At 38.2% G+C, this 18729-nt stretch overlaps 1 protein-coding gene across 3 annotated transcripts in view; it reads right to left on the reverse strand.

Moving 5' to 3' along the window:
• IFT88 (intraflagellar transport 88) overlaps nt 1-18409 on the reverse strand; it is an 87281-nt gene extending 68872 nt beyond the window's left edge. Inside the window, exons 1-3 of one of the 3 annotated variants that reach the window (XM_069467452.1) lie at nt 18308-18409; nt 10963-11058; nt 6127-6189 (exon numbers count right to left, since the gene is read on the reverse strand). In XM_069467452.1, coding sequence (XP_069323553.1) covers nt 6127-6189; nt 10963-11052 — 153 coding nt within the window. In that variant the 5' untranslated portion in view covers nt 11053-11058; nt 18308-18409. Of the gene's footprint in view, nt 1-6126; nt 6190-10962; nt 11061-18307 lie in introns of those variants that run through there. The other 2 variants (XR_011233475.1, XM_069467453.1) reach the window with 2 other exon arrangements.
• Between the last annotated feature and the right edge of the window lie 320 nt (nt 18410-18729).

The raw sequence follows: 18729 nt of genomic DNA on the forward strand, positions 1-18729 counted from the left end.
GTATACTGGTCACAGAATTGTAGTTAGAATCAAACAGAGTCATAGGTGAGAGTGTCCTAAACATGTTAGCTGTTAGGCAGATTTGTCTGAAATATTTGATTAAATATCATTTATGGAGGAATTCTACTTTGGGCTATGATGGACTACTGTTTCAAAAACCTTCCCACTAAGAACAGTTAAAAAGGCTAGAGACAAAAATATTTTTTTTAAATATCAGTTTGAATACATTAGAGAACCATTAAGATAGTGAAAAATTACAAGTTTTCAAAATAAAAAGAGAAGAGAAGGCTAGAGAGGTTAGCCCGTGTTTGGGCCTGCTTCCTTCCCAGAGGCATTTGTTAACTCCAAAGGCGAGGCTGAGAAGCTGAGCCGGGCTTCTGACAGACCCACAGTCTGAGGGGGTAAACCTGGGAGCCGAGGGGCTGCCAAGAAGGCAGCCCTAGTAATCCTCCAGGCTGTAGACTGTGAACTCAAAAGGCTACACCTTAAGATGAAAAGGAAAATAGAAGTATACCAGCCCTTGTAAGGGCTGAAGTCCAATTTAGGATCATCTCAAACCCAACTGGATTAAGGCAATCAGGGATTCCTAGTGCCTGTAGGGCCATAAGAAAAAGTACATTCTCTATAGTGAAAGATAAGATCCTCTAGAGCTGTGCTATCCAACAGAACTTTCTGCAGTGATGGAAAGGTTCTATATCCGCTCTTTCTGATAAGACAGTCACTGGCCACATTTGAAATGTAAGCACTGCAACAAGGATATGGATGTTTTATTCTAATTTTTACTAATTTAAATGTAAATAGTTACTTGTGGCTAGAGGCTCTCATACTGAATAGCACAGACATAGAGACATAAATTATCTCTAAAATTTTTCACTTATAATGTCTGTCATTTAATCAAAAACAACGAGACACATAGAGGCAAGACTACCTAACCAAAAGCTGAGAGAAACAAAAGAATGGAAAGAAACTCAGAAGGGGACACATAGAAGGGAAATATCAGACACAGACTTTAACATATTAATAACTATGCTTAATATGCTCAATGAATTAAAAGACAAGATTGGCAATTTCAGCAAAGAACTGAAAAATATAAAAAAGGAATACATATAAATTCTAGAACTGAAAAACAGCTAAAAATAACGTGAAATTCTGGCACTGTCCAGGCAGTAGTAAAACTACTAATTTATACTAGACTTTAATAAGTTAAAGAATAGTGTTATAATCTTTGTGAAACATTAGAAGATTGGTCAGGGAATGTAAACTACTAAAATAACAGAGGAAGGAAATAGAATAAAAAACAAAAGAAGTCAAGAAAAGAGAGCAAATGAAACATAAAAGAGGCAGGAAAAAACAAATAGTAAGAAAGCAAATTTTAAGCCAAAGCAATAATTTCATTACATATAAATGAAATAAAAGATAAAATTGTCAAAATATCAAAAAAACAAAACCCAATTACATGCTGCTAATAAAGACTTTTTAAATAAATGGATATGGAAAAGTCAGAAATAAAAAAAATGGGAAAGACATATAATACAAATGGTTAGACAAAAGAGAGCTTTCATAGTTATATTAATATATTAATGTCCGACAAAACAGACAAAAAGCATTACTAGAGATAGATAATTCATAATAATAAAAGGCTCAGTTTACTTTGAAAATATAACAATTCTAAATATCTTTGCTCCAAATAATATGAAGCAAAAACCTACAAAAATATGCTAATCCACAATCACAGTACAAGATTTGATCATACTTTCTCATTAATAGAACCAGTAGACAAAAAAAATCAGTAAAAATATAGAACATCTGAACAAAACCATTAACACACTTGATCTAACTGACATATATAACAGTGTACCTGCCAATTGCAGAACATATATTCTTTAAAAATGCACTTGGAATATTAACAAATTTCAAAGAATTGGAATCATACAGATTATGTTCCCCATCAAAGAATAAAGCTAGAAATCAGTAACACAAAGATAACAAGAGAATTTTAATATGTTTGGAAATTAAGAAATACATTTCTAAATAACCCATGGGTCAAAGAAATTACCCTGGAAATTAGAAAATATTTTGAACTGAATAATAATAAAAACATCATTAGAGGGAAAGTATGGAAATAACACACACAACAGTTAACTTTATAGGAAAACACCTGCCTGAATTACAGGTATTAACATATAAAGTTGTTAGGTGAACTTTAATCATTGGTTCTTTGCCTTACTATGGGAAGATATTTTAATTTTATACATATTCCAGGGTTTAAAATTCATGCTTGATAAGGTTGGCTCCAGGTCTTAGAAAAAGCTGAAAAAGAGGGATATGGGTCTCAGCAATTTCTTCTCGGAGAACAAACTGAACAAACTGAGGAAAAGAGATCGTCACTCTTTTTTAACTGCTACCTAATGACTAGATCTGGATTTCTTTTTTTTTTTTTTTTTTTTTTTTTTTTGGTTTTTGTTGTCGGCATTGGGCAGCTCCTACATTCTCTTTCCTTATTCACCTTGCACCCTACCTGCAAAGCGCCTCCTCCTGTATCTCAAGGTCAGTCTCAATTCTACACATCGGGGGGTTTTTTGTTGCTGTTGTTGTTGTTTTTTGAGACAGAGTCTCATTCTGTTGCCCGGGCTAGAGTGCCGTGGCATCAGCCTACCTCACAGCAACCTCAAACTCCTGGGCTCAAGCGATCCTCCTGCCTCAGCCTCCCGAGTAGCTGGGACTACAGGCATGCGCCACCATGCCCAGCTAATTTTTTCTATATATTTTCAGTTGTCCATATAATTTCTTTCTATTTTTAGTAGAGACAGGGTCTCGCTCTTGCTCAGGCTGGTCTTGAACTCCTGAGCTCAAACGATCCACCCGCCTCAGCCTCCCAGAGTGCTAGGATTACAGGCGTGAGCCACCTCGCCCGGCCCCTACACCTCTTTTAATATTCAAATCTAAATTTATCTTCTAAGCAGTCTCTTCTGGTTGTCCCAACTAGCAGTAAATAACCTTTCTTTATGGTCCCATAGCAGCTAATTTACACTCTTTTGTTTCTTTCTTTTTTTTTTTACAACTAATTGCATTATGCCTTGTAATATCTACTTGTGTCCATTTAATTTTCCCTCTGAAGATTATAAGCTCCTTAGGATAAACCTAGAATTTTATCCCTCTTAAGTGAAACTAGGACCTGCCTGCTGGTCCTAAAACTTTTTCCGATTTAATATAATAAGTAGAGTGTGATGAAAATATCATTCAACAGAGGAGCAAGAGACCCAAGCTCTATCCCAGTTAGGGCAGCTGGGAGACCTTGGCTTTTCCAGGCTTTGGTTTCTTCATGTATAAAATGAGGATCTCTGAAATCACTTCTAAAGATCTTTGAAGGGCCAACCTGGCAAAATTATCACCTTCTGTCTAATGCCTGAAATCACTTAACCGAAAACAAAGTTTACTGATTTACTAAGTTATTCAATAAAGGTTTATGGAGCACCTACAGTAGACAAGGAAAATAACAATGAATAAGAATCTGCCTCTTCAAAAAGCTTATAGTCTAGTCACTGGCCTATTGGAAGAACTCAGAACCTATGAAATCTCTTTCCATAATGAAGATAACCTTATAATTAAAATATGGGTTACAAAATGTATAATGAAGAATTAACTTTACCCAAAGAGAGGTCTGGTCTTTGGTGTTGGCTACTGAGAGGTGATTTCTATGCCCCTGGAATGTTTTGTCTGACAGGAGTATTTCTGTTTGCCTTGGCTATGGCCACTAGACAGCCTAACAACGTGATCTGCAATGGGGGCTTTGGGACACATCAACTTTCCGAGTATGAGACTGAACCTCTGGGAGGGCCTGGAGACTATAGGTCAACTACATGAGCAGTATGTGATTGAGCCCTTGTAAAACTCTGCCCACTGAAGTCTTGGGTGGGATTCCATGGTTGGCAATACTCGCTGAGTACTGTCACACACAGTGACCAGGAAAAGTTACTGCCAACCTTGGACTCACAGGGAGAGAATGACCAGAATCCCCATGTTTTGAGTGATCCTAGACTGCAATTCTTCCTTTTCGTGATTTTAACTTGTATCTTTCCCCTGTTATAAACTGTGAGTATGGTAGATTTTAGTGAGTTCTGTGAGTCCTTCCAGAGAATTATCAAACCTGAGTGTGGTTCAGGAAGCCCCAGAACTTGAAGTTGGTATGAGAAGTGGGGGTAGTCTTATGGAGGACTGTGTCCTCTACCTATGCAGTAGTTTAGCCAAACTCACTGCAGGGAATTGCACTAAATTCGCTTATACTAAATGAGATGGGCAAGCTATTCCCAAGATCCTTCCCATGTTAAGTGGTTTAATGTTTGCTAAATAAGTATGTATGGCAGAAAGGAAGGACGAAAGTGACAAAGTGAGGGAAGGTAAAAGCAGGAAGACACCTCATCTTAAAGCAGAAGAGTCTGGCCTGGATAATTATTGTTGGGGGTTGGCCTGTGCATTGTAAAATGTTTAGCAGCGTCTCCAACTGCTACCAACTCAATGCCAGTAGCCACTACTCAAGTGTGACAACCAAAAATATCTCCAGGCATTGCCAAGTTTCCTCTCCCTGGGGGGGGGGTATGTAAATTGCCCTCAGGTAAAAACCACTGATATACGGTATTAGATGGTGGGAAGATGCAGTATTTTTAAAAAAACAATGTTAGGCATAGAACATTAGGGATAGAACTTTCTAAACTTCACTATTTTATTTAGTGCCAATCTTGTTTATTTTCAACTACAAACAAAGCCTGGCAGATTTTGTACACTGTAGAAGGTGGATATCTATGCTTTGTATAATGTATATAAAAATTTGAACAGTAATACTGAAAAAACTACTCTAGCAATTTATGTACCAGTAGAAGAATTACTGGAGAGTATTAATTAATTAATACACGGGAGGAGTAATTTGTAAATTAAGCCCCAATGTTTTGAAGAATCAATATTTATGTTACTTTAAAAATTAGGCAAATATTTTTAAAATAATGAATTCTTTAGGTAAACATAATTCCAATGCTCCATATAAATGATAATATTTATATTTTCAAGAACATAAGGAAATCCTCTCATCTAGAATACTTTAAAATTCACTTACTAGATACACTAAAAACTATAAAACATTGCTGAAAGAAACTAAGATGACACAAATAGTAAGATATCCCATGTTCATGGATTGGAAGATTTAATATTAAGATGTTCATACTACTCAAGTGATCTACAGACTCAATGCAATCCCTATCAAAATACCAATGTCATTTTTTGTGTAAATAGAAAGATTCATCCTTAAATTCATATGGAGTATCAAGGGACCTTGAATAGCTAAAGTAATTTTGAAAAAGAGCAAAGTTGGAAGGCTTCCCACCACCGTCTGATTTCAAAACATATCACAAAGCCACAGTAATCAAAACAGTGTGTTACTGGCGTAACAGTAACATAAAGACCAACAGAACAGAATGGAGAGCCCAGAAAGAAACCCTTGCATGTATGGTCAAATGATCTTCAACAAGGGTACCAAGACCACTCAATGGAAGAAAAGACAGTCTGTTCAACAAATAGTGTTGGGAAAACCAGAATGGGAGAAAATATCTATCTGTAAATCATATATCTGATAAGAATTTAATATCCAGAATATATAGAGAATTCTTACAACTCAGTAACAAAAATGGTCAGGTGTCCATTGACCCATGAATAAATAAACAAAATGTGGCATATACATACAATGGAATACTATTCACACATAAAAAGGAAGGAAATTCTGTCACATGCTATGACATAGATGAACCTTGAGGACATTATACTACATGAAATAAGACAGTCATAAAAAAACAAATACTCTATGATTCCACTTATGTGAGGTATGTAAAGTAGTCAAATTGATAGAAATAGAAAGTAGAATAGTGGTTCCAAGGGAGTTTGGGGGTGGGGGAAAATGGAGAGTTTTTGTTTAATGGGTACAGAGTTTCAGATTTACAAGATGAAAAATTTCTGAAGATCAGTTTCACAGCCATGTGAACTTAACACTACTGAACTATACAGGTAAAAATGGCTAAGATAGAAACTTTATGTTATGTGCTTTTTTTAAATCATAATTAAAAAATTTTTGTTTTCACTTACTGGAGGTCTTCTGCCATGACTAGTTCTCACGGCTTGCTGAAAAGCTGTGTCATTCTCCAATTCCTAAAATGAAAAGGCAAATTTAACATTCAACAAGAAGTGGGAATTGGAGGGGCAGGGGGGCAGAAAGTTTAAACTCCTGTTTGGTAGTCAAGATCCTCTATGATTCCTTACCCCAAGTGTTGACATTTGGGTAGGGGCTCAAGGACTCTGTCATCAAATCTCCCCTCTTCATACTACCCAAAATATCAAAGCTCCTTCCTCTCCTAGCAAGAGGGGTAGCAATTATGTTAGTCAATTTTAGGGACATTCTATTGGTCACAGTTGAAATGGATGGTACTATAATACTTGGATAAAAGATCAAATAGGGCCAAGAGTGGTGGCTCACACCTATAATCCCAGTACTTTGGGAGGCCAAAGCGGTGAGGACCACTTGAGCCCAGGGGTTTGAGGTTACGATGAGCTGTGATCATGCCACTGATCAGGTATACAAGGAGATGGCCTTTCTTCTCTTTCTTCCTAGTGGCCAGAGCAGTAAGAACTGAAGTTCACATCTCTTTCTCTCTTTTTCTCTCCTTCACTCACTCTCTCTCTGCTCCCATCCTTGCCTCTCCCGCTCCCTGTCCTTGCCTCTCCTCTTCTCCCATATGCCGGGACCATGCTAGAACCCTACCTGAGAAAGCCTCAGGACGGAAAAGGCCACATTCTCTACAAGCAATGGGGCGCTGTCTCTTGTTCCATTTCCATTTGTACAGATGAAAAGGACCTTTCATGTCACTGGAGACTCAGACTGGAGCTATTCTAGGCAAAGGGAGGGCTCCACCAAGTCCAACCTGCCCTGCATTGCCATTTGGAATCGGTGGCTCAGTTGAAATAAAATGTTATATTGCTTTGCTGACTCCTGACCTGTACTTATATTCTCCCTCTGAAAATCTGAGGAAAAGAACATTAGTCAAGGGCAGGATAAAAGTGTTCCTGGCTTTCCTGGACAAAATGCCATTTTTTATAGTCTCCCAAAAGCACCCAGTCTTACCACCCACCAACCTTCTAACCAGCCTTTATTTCCTACTTCTTCCCCACTCTGGCTCTAACCCTTCAGACACACTTTATGCACAATTCTCGTACTTGCCTCTGAATTTGTTTCAGTCTACTTCCCACAAAAATATACGTGCCAATTATTTAAAAATAAATATAAATAATACATAAAAATAGAGTCACTACCAATTAACTTTTTAAAAATTTCCAGATAATCAAAATAAAATTTTTATATAACCAGAATGCTAATACAAGACACCATTTTATTTTATTTTATTTTATTTATAGAGACAGGGTCTCGCTCTGTCACCCAGGCTGGAGCGGATTGGTGCGATCATAGCTCACCATAACCTCAACCTTCTGGGCTCAAGCGATTCTCCGGCCTCAGCCTCCAAAGTAGCTGAGACTACAAGGCGTATGCCACCACACCTGGCTATTTTTGAAATTTTTCTTGTAGAGAAAAATTTTTCTTCCTATGTTGTCCAGGTTTGTCTCAAACTCCCAGTTACAAGCAGTCTTCCCACCTTAGCCTCCCAAAGTGCTGGAATTATAGGTGTGAGCCACCGCAGCCAGCCACAACACACCTTAAAACATAACTTTTATTACATACAATCATTCTTTAACTTTTACTTTAAATTATCTGTACAACCTTTCATATTAACTACATAAAATTTAAGAAGTAAACAATTCTCAGTCAGCCATAGAAACTGAAAACTTATGTGTAAAATATAAAGCCAAAGGCATACATAACCTTTGGTGCAATTAATTATACTTTTTATTTGGCAGATCTTTTGGTAAAAGGATGTCTACTAAGATTCTTAAATTATTAGTAAAATTTCATTAATAAACTCAATAAATTCTAACTAAAGGACAAACTAAAAAGAACAGTTGACAAATTCTCCAATTATAAACACCAAACTAACACAATTTTTGTAATTTTTTCCTTGTGACTTGATTAACAAATTTCATATTCCATTAACATCTTAAGCAATTATTTCAAATATTTCAGTTATATATTGAACTTGTTAGCTAATTAAGATCAAAGAAAACCAGGCATAAAGCAAACATTATTTTTATTTCACTGTATAATTTATTTTTAAGTCTGATATTCTGAGTATTTCCTCCAGATTAAATTATATAGCCACACTATGACAACCTGAAGAGATAAGAAGTTTCTATGGTGCTTTAAAAATGATCATCTTCACAATCCATTAATTCCACTTCTGGGACTCTATCCCAGGAAATGTTTAATCAAAACACAGAAAATTATTTATGCATAAAACTATTCATCACTGGCCGGGAGTGGTGGCTCACGCCTGTAATCCTAGCACTTGGGAGGCCGAGGCGGGCGGATTGTTTGAGCTCAGGAGTTCAAGACCACCCTGAGCAAGAGCGAGACCCTGTCTCTACTAAAAAAATAGAAAGAAATTAGCTGAACAACTAAAAATATATAGAAAAAATTAGCTGGGCATGGTGGCGCATACCTGTAGTCCCAGCTACTCGGGAGGCTGAGGCAGTAGGATTGCTTGAGCCCAGGAGTTTGAGGTTGTTGTGAGCTAGGCTGATGCCATGGCACCCTAGCCCAGGCAACAGACTGAGACTCTGTCTCAAAAAAAACCCCAAAAAACAAAAAACTATTCATCACTATGTAATTTACAACAGCGGAAAACTAGAAAAAAAAATTGTAACATGAGAGAATACTTCTAATCAACTATATATTTTCAGTATTATGTAGCCATTAAAATCATATTTACTTAAATATTTAGTACGAGAAATTGCTTATGCCATTGTTGAATGTAAAAAAGCAAACAGAAAAGTAAATGTTTGTTCAATCCCAAGCATACTAAAAGAAAATTGTATATGTATACATGAAGGAAAGACAAAGCAACAAAATGTTACAGTAGTTATTTCTGAGTGACAAGATTGATTACTGGTAACTGTATTCAACAACAAACATGTCTTACTTTTATAATTGGGAGAATGGGGATATCTCAATGGTTTTCATGATTTATACTAACTTCAGAAAATGCTTATGTTACACAAAGCAAATTTTACAAAGAGATTATATAATCATTTGTGTGTGTGTGTGTGTGTGTGTGTGTGTATTTGGAAATATCTGTGTACATTAAAAGAAAAGGGAATACAGCAAAACATCAGGTAGTACATCTAATGTAGGTGATCTTTGGGTGACAGGATTGATGTCATCTTATTTCTTTTTTCTCCAATTTTCTAGACCTTTCAAATTTTCTATAATAATCAGTATCACCTAGATTCCCTCCACCACCCTTTTTTTTTTTTTTTAGAAATGGGGTCTTGCTACGTTGCCCAGGCTGCAGCGCAGCAGCTATTCACGGGCACAGGATCATGGCACACTACAGTCTCAAAATCCTGGGCTCAAGCAATTGCCCCACCCCAGTTTCCCAAGTAGCTGGGACTACAGGCCCACCTGGCTTTTGCCTAGATTTTTATTTTACGTAGAAAAAGTGAATGGTTTCTATTTTTGTTCTTGCTTTACTTTTTAGGTCTCAAATTCACAGACCATCATTTTACTCCATAGGGGAAAAAAAAAAACTTCAAAAATTACTATTATAAAAGCTATAAGAAAAACTCTAGAAAAAATGAGATTTCCTAAATTAAAGTGGTATAAATGCTAATATAGTTGTCCGTTGGTATCCATGGGGGGTTGGTTCCCGGACCCCACCACTGCCAAAATTCGTCCGTGCTCAAGTCCCTGATGTAACACAACGTAGTACTTGCACATAACCTACGCACATCCTCCCATATACTTTAAATCATCTCTAGATTACTTATAATACCCAATACAATGTCACACATTGTGCATTCAACATAGTACTCAGCATGACAAATTCAAGTTTTGGTTTTGGAACTATGTAGAATTTTTTTTCTGAATATTTTCAATTCAAGGTTGGTTGAATCCACAGATGCAGAACCCATGAATATGGAGGGCCGGCTGTATGTGGTTCTTAGATACTTGTAAGTAAATTAACAACCACATTTTCATCCTTACTTTTTTTCCCACACAAGTTTAAGGTAACTTTATAGAGAGGTTTTTTTTGCTTTTGTGTGTGTGTGTGATTTCTTTTTTACAATTTGGAAACTATAACTCTCACAAGAGATATAAACAGATTTAAAACATCCAAATTTGTCTTAGTAACAATTCCATCTTTTAAATTACCATATCATTAAATATTAAGCAGATATATACTTACTGAAATAAATGGATATTTATGAAAGACAAAAAGCAGGTTATAAAATAGTACACAGAGTATGATCCCATTTTATCCAAAAATATAGAAATATACATGTATGTCCATAGGAAAATGTTTGGCAAGGTGAACTACAAGTTTGTTCATGGTTATCCCTGGGTGACTGATGTTGACAGTTTCTATGATTTTAATTTTTTTATATTTATCTCTATTTCCTATTTTCTATAAAATACTCATAATTAAATTAAAAGAAGAAAAAACTACATGATATTTCAAGTTCAGAGCACTAAAAAAACTGATTTCAGGTGATCTAAGTCACACATTTGGATAGCAAGCACTGGAGAATACAAGTAGATAAGTCATCTTAATTCATAACTGTCTCATGATCTTCCTCTTTGCTGCAATTATTTTTTCGGTAGAAGTTAGCAGAATCTTCAGTAACAGCATTTTTCTAGGTTTATTACTCAGCTTATTTAATTTAAATCATAATAAAGCAGAACTCTGAAACCCTAAGTCTTTATAAATCAGCTTAACAAAGACCAGTGTAAAAAAAACTTTTTTTTTTTTTTTTTACCTCAGTGTCATAGGTTGGATTGTAGTCATTATAACCAGAATAAAGATCATCTTCATCTGTCTCTGGAGCCAGATGCACATTTTGCATCATTTGTACCTATGAAAAATTGGCAGTGTAAACATCTTCTTGGTTTAAGAAATAATTCTTAATTCAAATAAAGAATAGATAGCTAACAACCTTTCTGGTCAAATCTATCTGTACAAATTTTTATGCCTTGAATGTTTTTTCACATCAGATTCCCCAAATTGTCAAAACACTCATTCGTTATCCTGGTTTCCCATTTCTTCCACATCTACAACGTTGAAAGAATAGTGACAGACACTACAGGGGGTAAAGTTGGTTGTCCTGATTTTCATGGAGCTTAGTATCAAAGAAAGGTATGAAACAGTCAATTAAAAGGCAAAGCAGAAACCACACACGCCCATCATAAATGGCTGAAATTAAAAAGACCAACCACACATCATGTCGTCAAGGATGTGGGGCAACCAGAGTACTCATACGTTGTCGGTGAAGTGTAAAATGGTACAATTTTGGATGAAGGTCTTTAGTTTCATAAAATTAACATACACATTTTACAACCCAGCAATTCCACTCAAAAGTATTTACCCAGGAGAAATGAAAGCATATGTTACAAAAAGATTAGTATAAGAATGTTCACAGGTGTCAACCTAAAGAAAGAAACTGAGGCACAAATTATTGTTTATTTGAGCCAAGATAAGGTCAGCTGCCTGGAAGACTCAGACCCAAGTAACCTTCCATGTGAGCTCCATTCGGCCTTTGTTCAAAAAAGGTTTTCAAAGGCAAAAAAGGGGGGCAAGGAGTGGGATGATACAAAGTTGTTTCTCAGGAAGTCGTGTTGGTTTACAGAAATAACATTGATTAGGACTGGCTGTACACTGCAAGGGTTACCGCGTCCAGCCTGCAGCATGGTTAGGTTAACTTATAGACACTTGTGGCCATAGCAAGCAGTTTTAAGAGATGATTACTCACCCCCAGAAGGGAAGTGGGATGTGACTACTGTTTCACTGCCATGCCCTTTTGGGCCTGATAATTTAGAGGAGGCTCTCATTCCTCAGATAAAAAGTTTTCGTTTCTTTCTCATAGCCTTATTCACAATAGCTAAAAATAAGAAACAAACCAGGTGCCCATCAATAAAATGGATAAGCAAAATGTGGCATATTTATGCAATGAAGTACTACTCAGCAGTAAAAAAGAATGCAACAATGACATATTAAGCTGGTACAAAACTAATTGCGGTTTTAGCATTGTTGAAATTTGCCAATACATTCTTAAATAAATGTGGTTATGTTATACATCATTTTAATGCACATTTCTTGCTTTATGGTTTTTTGCTAATGACTTATTACTTGCTGTTTGTTTTATATTTATTTTAGACTGTGGAGATGATGTTAGACAAAAAGCAAATTCGAGCAATTTTCTTATTCGTTCATAATGGGTCGTAAAGCAACAGAGACAACTCGCAACATCAACGATGCATTTGACCCAGGAACTGCTAACGAACATACAGTGCAGTGGTGGTTCAAGAAGTTTTGCAAAGGAGATGAGAGCCGTGAAGATGAGGAGTGCAGTGGCCAGTCATTGGAAGCTGACAATGACCAATTGAGAGCAACCATCGAAGCTGATCCTCTTACAACTACACAAGAAGTTGCTGAAGAACTCAAGGTCGACCATTCTACGGTCAATTGGCATTTGAAGCAAATTGCAAGGTGAAAAAGCTCAATGAGTGGGTGCCTCATGAGCTGACCGAAAATCAAAAAAATTGTTTTGAAGTTTGTCTTCTCTTTACTGCAGCAACAAACCATTTCTCGATCGGATTGTGATGTGTGATGAAAAGTGGATTTTATACAACCAGCGACAACCGGCTCAGTGGTTGGACCGAGAAGCAGCTCCAAAGCTCTTCCCAAAGCCAAACTTGTACCCAAAAAAGATCACGGTGACTGTGTGGTGGTCTGCTGCCGGTCTGATCCATTACTGCTTTCTGAATCCCAGCAAAACCATTAACATCTGAGAAGTCTGCTCAGCAAATCCACGAGATGCACTGAAAACTGCAATGCCAGCAGCTGGCATTGGTCAACAGAAAGGGCCCAGTTCTCCATGACAACGGCGAGCACATGTCACACAACCAACACTTCAAAAGTTGAATGAATTGGGCCATGAAGTTTACCTTATCCGCCATGTTCGCCTGTCCTCTGGCCAACCAACTACCACTTCTTCAAGCACCTCGACAACTTTTTGCAGGGAAAACGCTTCCACAACCAGCAGGATGCAGAAAATGCTTTACAAAAGAGTTTGCTGAATCCCAAAGCATGAATTTTTAAGCTACAGGAATAAACAAACTTTTTTCTTCTTGGCAAAAATGTGTTGATTGTAATGGTTCCTATTTTGATTAACAGAGACGTGTTTGAGCCTAGTTATAATGATTTAAAATTCATGGTCCAAAAACACAATTACTTTTGCAGCAATCTAATAACAACATGGAAGAATCTCAATTATGCCAAGTGAAAGAAGCTTTACATAAAACTGTACATTATGCACTGTTTCATATCTACAAAGTTCTAGAACAGGCAAAGCTAATCTAGGATAGAAGACAATCAGAACAGCGGTTGCTTCTTGGGGTGGGGGTCAGGGATTGAATGGAAAAGGGCATCAGAGAATTTTCTGGGGTGATAAATGTTCTATATCTTGGCAGAACTTTGGGTCACACAGGTGTATGCGTTCATGAAAACTCAGCAAATGCATACTTGAGATTTCTGCTTTGTAAATTTTATCTAAAAAGAAAAAAATGTAAAAAATATCAAACTATAATTAACATGCATGCTGAAGCATTTAAGGGAAAACTGAATATCTTTAATTTACCTTGAAATGCCCAAAATAAGATGGATTAATAGAGGGATAGAGGGATAGGTAACTGGACAGATATGTGATAAAGCAAATGTAGGAAAACGCTAATGGTGGAATCCAGGAGCAGGTATAACATTCATTGTAAAATTCTTTGAACTTTGCTGCACATTTGAAAATTTTTGTAATGAAATGTTGAGAAAGAATGCAAGACAGAATAAAACAGATGTCAAAGCAAAGTAAAACAGAAGTGTGAAAGTTGATCATACGAATTGGGTCATTCTTGTCATACCCAACTAAAACAAAGTCAAGAAGCCAGGGGGAAAAACCACTCAGAACATAATAACATTGCTCCAAGAATGGAATCCTCTGCAAGTCCAGCTGCTAACACTGCCTATTGTAATCTGACACCCGTTTTATCTATAGCTGCTGAGATAACTTGCTGCAACTCTAGGACTGCTTTAGCCCACCGCCTTCGCCCACCAATCGGAATTTGCCTGCTTCCCTGAAACTCACTAGTGCCAATGAACTTTCACAAAGAGCACTAGGTAACATTTCTTCTTTTGATAAAACCTCCAACCTGCTCTTGGTTCTTTGGACATACTGAAGATGACCCAGTTTGTGTGTGCCCTGAATTGCAAACCTTCTTCCCAAATAAAGCATTTAATTTAGAAATTTTTCTCTACGCTTTTTAAAAATTTATTTTTATGAATTTATTTTTAGAGACAGGGTCTTGCTCTGTTGCCCAGGCTTCAGTACATTATTGTGATCATAGCTCACTGCAGCTTCAAACTTCTGTGCTCCAGCAATCCTCCTGCCTCCGGAGTAGCTGTCAATACAGGTATGTACCACCACGCCCAGCTAATTTTTAATTTTTTTTTTTTTAGAGACAGGGTCTCGCTATGTTGCCCAGGCTAGTCTTTGAACTCCTGGCTTCAAGAAATCCTCCAACCTCAGCCTCCTAAAGTGCTGGGATTATAGGAGTGAGCCACCACACCTGGCCTCTACATTTTATTTTGACTTCAACAGAAGCCTGGGAGAAATATAATTACTGCATACATATACTGTAAATGTAATAATTATTAGAGAATCTGGCAAGAATCCCCAGAAGTATCATTCAAATCAAGTCAATATTTTAGGTAATTTGGCGGGGGGGGGGGGGCGGGGGGGAGGTGCGGGTGGCAGGTGGGGGAAGGGCAGTTATCCAAGAGTTATCCAAGAAATGTAGTATTGAATTACTTTCTCTATCTTAAAATATTAAAATAATATATACATGTATTTTAAAGCTTGTACATTTCATGTGTGTCAATAAATTCCTAAGACAGTTTCAGCATAATACCAAATATGTGGCTTCTATAATTTATATCTATGTTTTCTCATAACCTTTAAAAAATTATTTATATATATTTAAAATGCTAATAAAATTACTTTTTTGAGCTCTTGGTCAGGACAGGAAAAAGTGAACAAAATTACTTTTTTGAGATATAATTCACATACCATGATATTCACCCTTTTAAGGTGCACAATTGAATGGTTTTTAGTATGTTACCAAGGTTGTGCCACCATCACCAGTATCTAATTCCAGAATATTTTCATCGTCCTATAAAGAAACCTGGGGCCCTTTAGCAGTCACTCGCTGTTCCTCCCTTCCCCCAGTCCCTGACAACCACTAATCTACTTTCTGTCTCTATGGACTTGCCAATTCTGAACATTTCATATTCATGGAATCATACATATGTGGGTTTTGTGCCTGGCCTCTCTCACTTAGCTTGTTTTCAAGATTCATCCATGTTGTAACATATATCAGTACTTCATTCCTTTTTATGGCCAAATAGTAATCAAACATTTACATTTTACTTATCCACTAATTAATGGACATCTTGATTGTTTCCACTTTTTGACTTTAATGAACAACACTGCTATGAACATTTGTATATAAATTTTAACATGGGTTAAAATTCCATTGGGTATATACCTAGGAATGGAATTGCTAGGTCATGTTTAACTTTTGGAGGAGCTGCCAGACTGTTTTCCAAAGTAGCTGCACCATTTTATATCCACCTGGAATGTGTAAAGGTTCCAGTTTCTCCATGCCCTAACCAACACTTGCTATTGTTCCTTTTTGATATAGCCATTCTAGTGGATGTGAAATAGTGTCTCACTGTGGTATTTATTTGCATTGCCCTGATGACTAATGATGCTGAGCATCTTTTCATGTGTTGACTATTTATATATGTCTTTGGAGAAATGTATGTTTAGATCTTTTGCCCATTTTTAAAAGCTAGGTTACCTGTCTTATATAAATTATAAGGATCCATTATACATTCTGGATACTAGACCTTATATATATGATTTGCAAATATTTTCTCCCATCTGTGCCTTGTCTTTTCACATTCTTGATCTTATCCTTTGAAGCACAAAAGTTTTTAATTTTGATGATGTACAATTTATCTTTCTTTGGTTGCTTGTACTTTTGGTATCACATCTAAGAAACAACTGCCTAATCTAATGTCAAAAAGATATACACTATGTTTTCTTCTAATAGTTTTAGCTCTTACATTTAGATCTTTGATCCATTTTCAGTTAATTTCTCATTATTTTTATTTTATTTTATTTTATTTTGAGACAGAGTCTCACTCTGTTGCCCGGGCTAGAGTGCAGTGGCATCAGCCTAGCTCATAGCAACCTCAAACTCCTGGGCTCAAGCAATCCTCCTGCCTCAGCCTCCCGAGTAGCTGGGACTACAGGCATGCGCCACCATGCCTGGCTAATTTTTTCTATATATTTTTAGTTGTACAGCTAATTTCTTTCTATTTTTTAGTAGAGACGGGGTCTCACTCTTGCTCAGGCTGGTCTCGAACTCCTGACCTAGAGTGATCCTCCCGCCTCAGCCTCTCAGATCTCATCACTTTTTGAAGATGAAAATTCCCTAGTGTGAGAGCAAATGTCAATCAGATAGAAATGGTCATTCCAAAATACCTCCAAAAGGTATTAAATGTCATTCATAGAAGACATGTAAAATATTTTTAATTAAAAGCTTTAGCTCAGATAATACTAAACCAGAGGTTCTCAAACTTTAGCGTGCATCAGAAACCTAAAGGTTTATTAAATTCATATTGCTGCTCCCCAGCCACTAGTGTTTCTTATTCAGTAAGACTTGAGTGGGGGACACATCATCACCCCCTTCATCCCTTACAATGTCAACTTTTCGTTTATTCACATTAGAGACTGGGTCTCATTCTATTGCCCTAGCTGGAGTGCAGTGGCAGGATCATAGCTCACTGCAGCCTTGAACTCCTAGGCTCAAGCAATCCTCCCACCTCATCCTCCCCAGTCACTAGGATCACAGCCCTGAGCTACAACACCAGGCTGGAATGTGGATATCTAACAAGTTCCCAGATGATGCTAATGTTGCTGGTGTGGGGATCACACTTTGGGAACCACTACGCTACACAAGAACGTCCTGATTGTGAGCTCTACTTAAGTCAGTTTAGCTTATACATAAGTCATCAAAACATGCAACTTTTAGAACTAGAGATCCTTTCGGCTGGGTTGTAAACAGATTTTAAAAAGGTTTTACCTGGAAGAGACTTGAGCTGAACAGACATCTGCTGGAACACACAATTTTAAAAATGTGGAAAGTGAAGCCAAGAAAGGTGAAGGGAATCACCCATGGCTAACAGCTATGGGTGGCAGAATCAATGTTACAACCTGGGGTTTCTGGATTCTCTAAGCTATTAATATTCAAAAAGCAGCTTATATGCATAACAAGCCTCTCATGTTGAAATAATTTGGGGCTGATGCCACCTGTATTTAATATAAATGTCAGTAAAACGTTTTTTAAATGCCAAAGTTACTTTTTAATACTCTTCTACTGCTGTCTATGATGTAGTCTACTTCCAAAATGCCTACTGTAGTTTCTCAGAAGCTCACGATCAGAGAGTAAGATTGGTGAAAGAACACATGTAATTTGAGGCTTAGAAAGAACCTTGAGAAAAGAGTACTTCACGTCTTCGGACTTTTTCCATCTTTGTGAGGCTAAGAACGTACGTGCTTTACGCATTTTGTCATGTACTTTTACCTTCACTTCTGATTCAACCTTTTATTAGGCAATACTTAACAAAAATTAAAGAGGAACGTGCACCCTATCCGCTGCGACCCTCAAGAGCTGGTGCAAAGATCTAACTGGGTCTGGAGTTCCCCGTCAAGGACTGTGATTCGGGACAGCCACCCCAAGGGAACAGCAACGCCCACCCCTGTCCAGAGTGCAAGAAAAGCCTGTTGGCTGGGAAACCGCTGAGTGACAAACACCACCCGCGTTTCGGAGCGGACCAACTCGGGCACCTCCAGGACGCGTTCAACCACAGCTGCCACGGAGGGAGCGGCGGGCAAGTCCGCTCGCGGCCCCGCCGCAGACGCCCCGACAGAGGCGGCGGGCGGGTGACGGTCGGAAGGGACCAGCCCCGGCCCCGGTCCCGTCTCCTACCTCGCGCTGAGGGGAGCAGGGCGACCACGAGTCGACCCCGGGGAAGACGCGACGTTTGACGGAATCTACCCAGAGCCTCCGTAGGCCGAGCGCGACGCCGGAGCCGTTGCCAAGCGCGAATCCAAGGAAGCCGCTCCCACACTCCTCCGCGCGGGGGCAGGCGGGGCCGGAAGCGCGGGGGCGGGAGGTTGCGGGCAGGGGTGGGGCCTGCGCGTGAGGGACGGAGGGGCCTCGGGGAGAGGGAGGAGGAGCCTGATCTACTCCGCCGCAAGGCGACGGCCCAGGGTGAGAGCTGGCTGCTACGAAACAGCTCCCGCGGCCGCTACACGTCGTGTGAGCCTCGAAGCCCGTTTTCCGTGTGGTGACCACTCCCCTGCTCAGTCTGCACCTTTGTGCGCAGAGGATGCGGCCTGGGAAGTCTC

This window comes from Eulemur rufifrons, chromosome 4 (assembly GCF_041146395.1).
Source record: "Eulemur rufifrons isolate Redbay chromosome 4, OSU_ERuf_1, whole genome shotgun sequence".
Classification (NCBI taxonomy): Eukaryota; Metazoa; Chordata; class Mammalia; order Primates; family Lemuridae; genus Eulemur; species Eulemur rufifrons.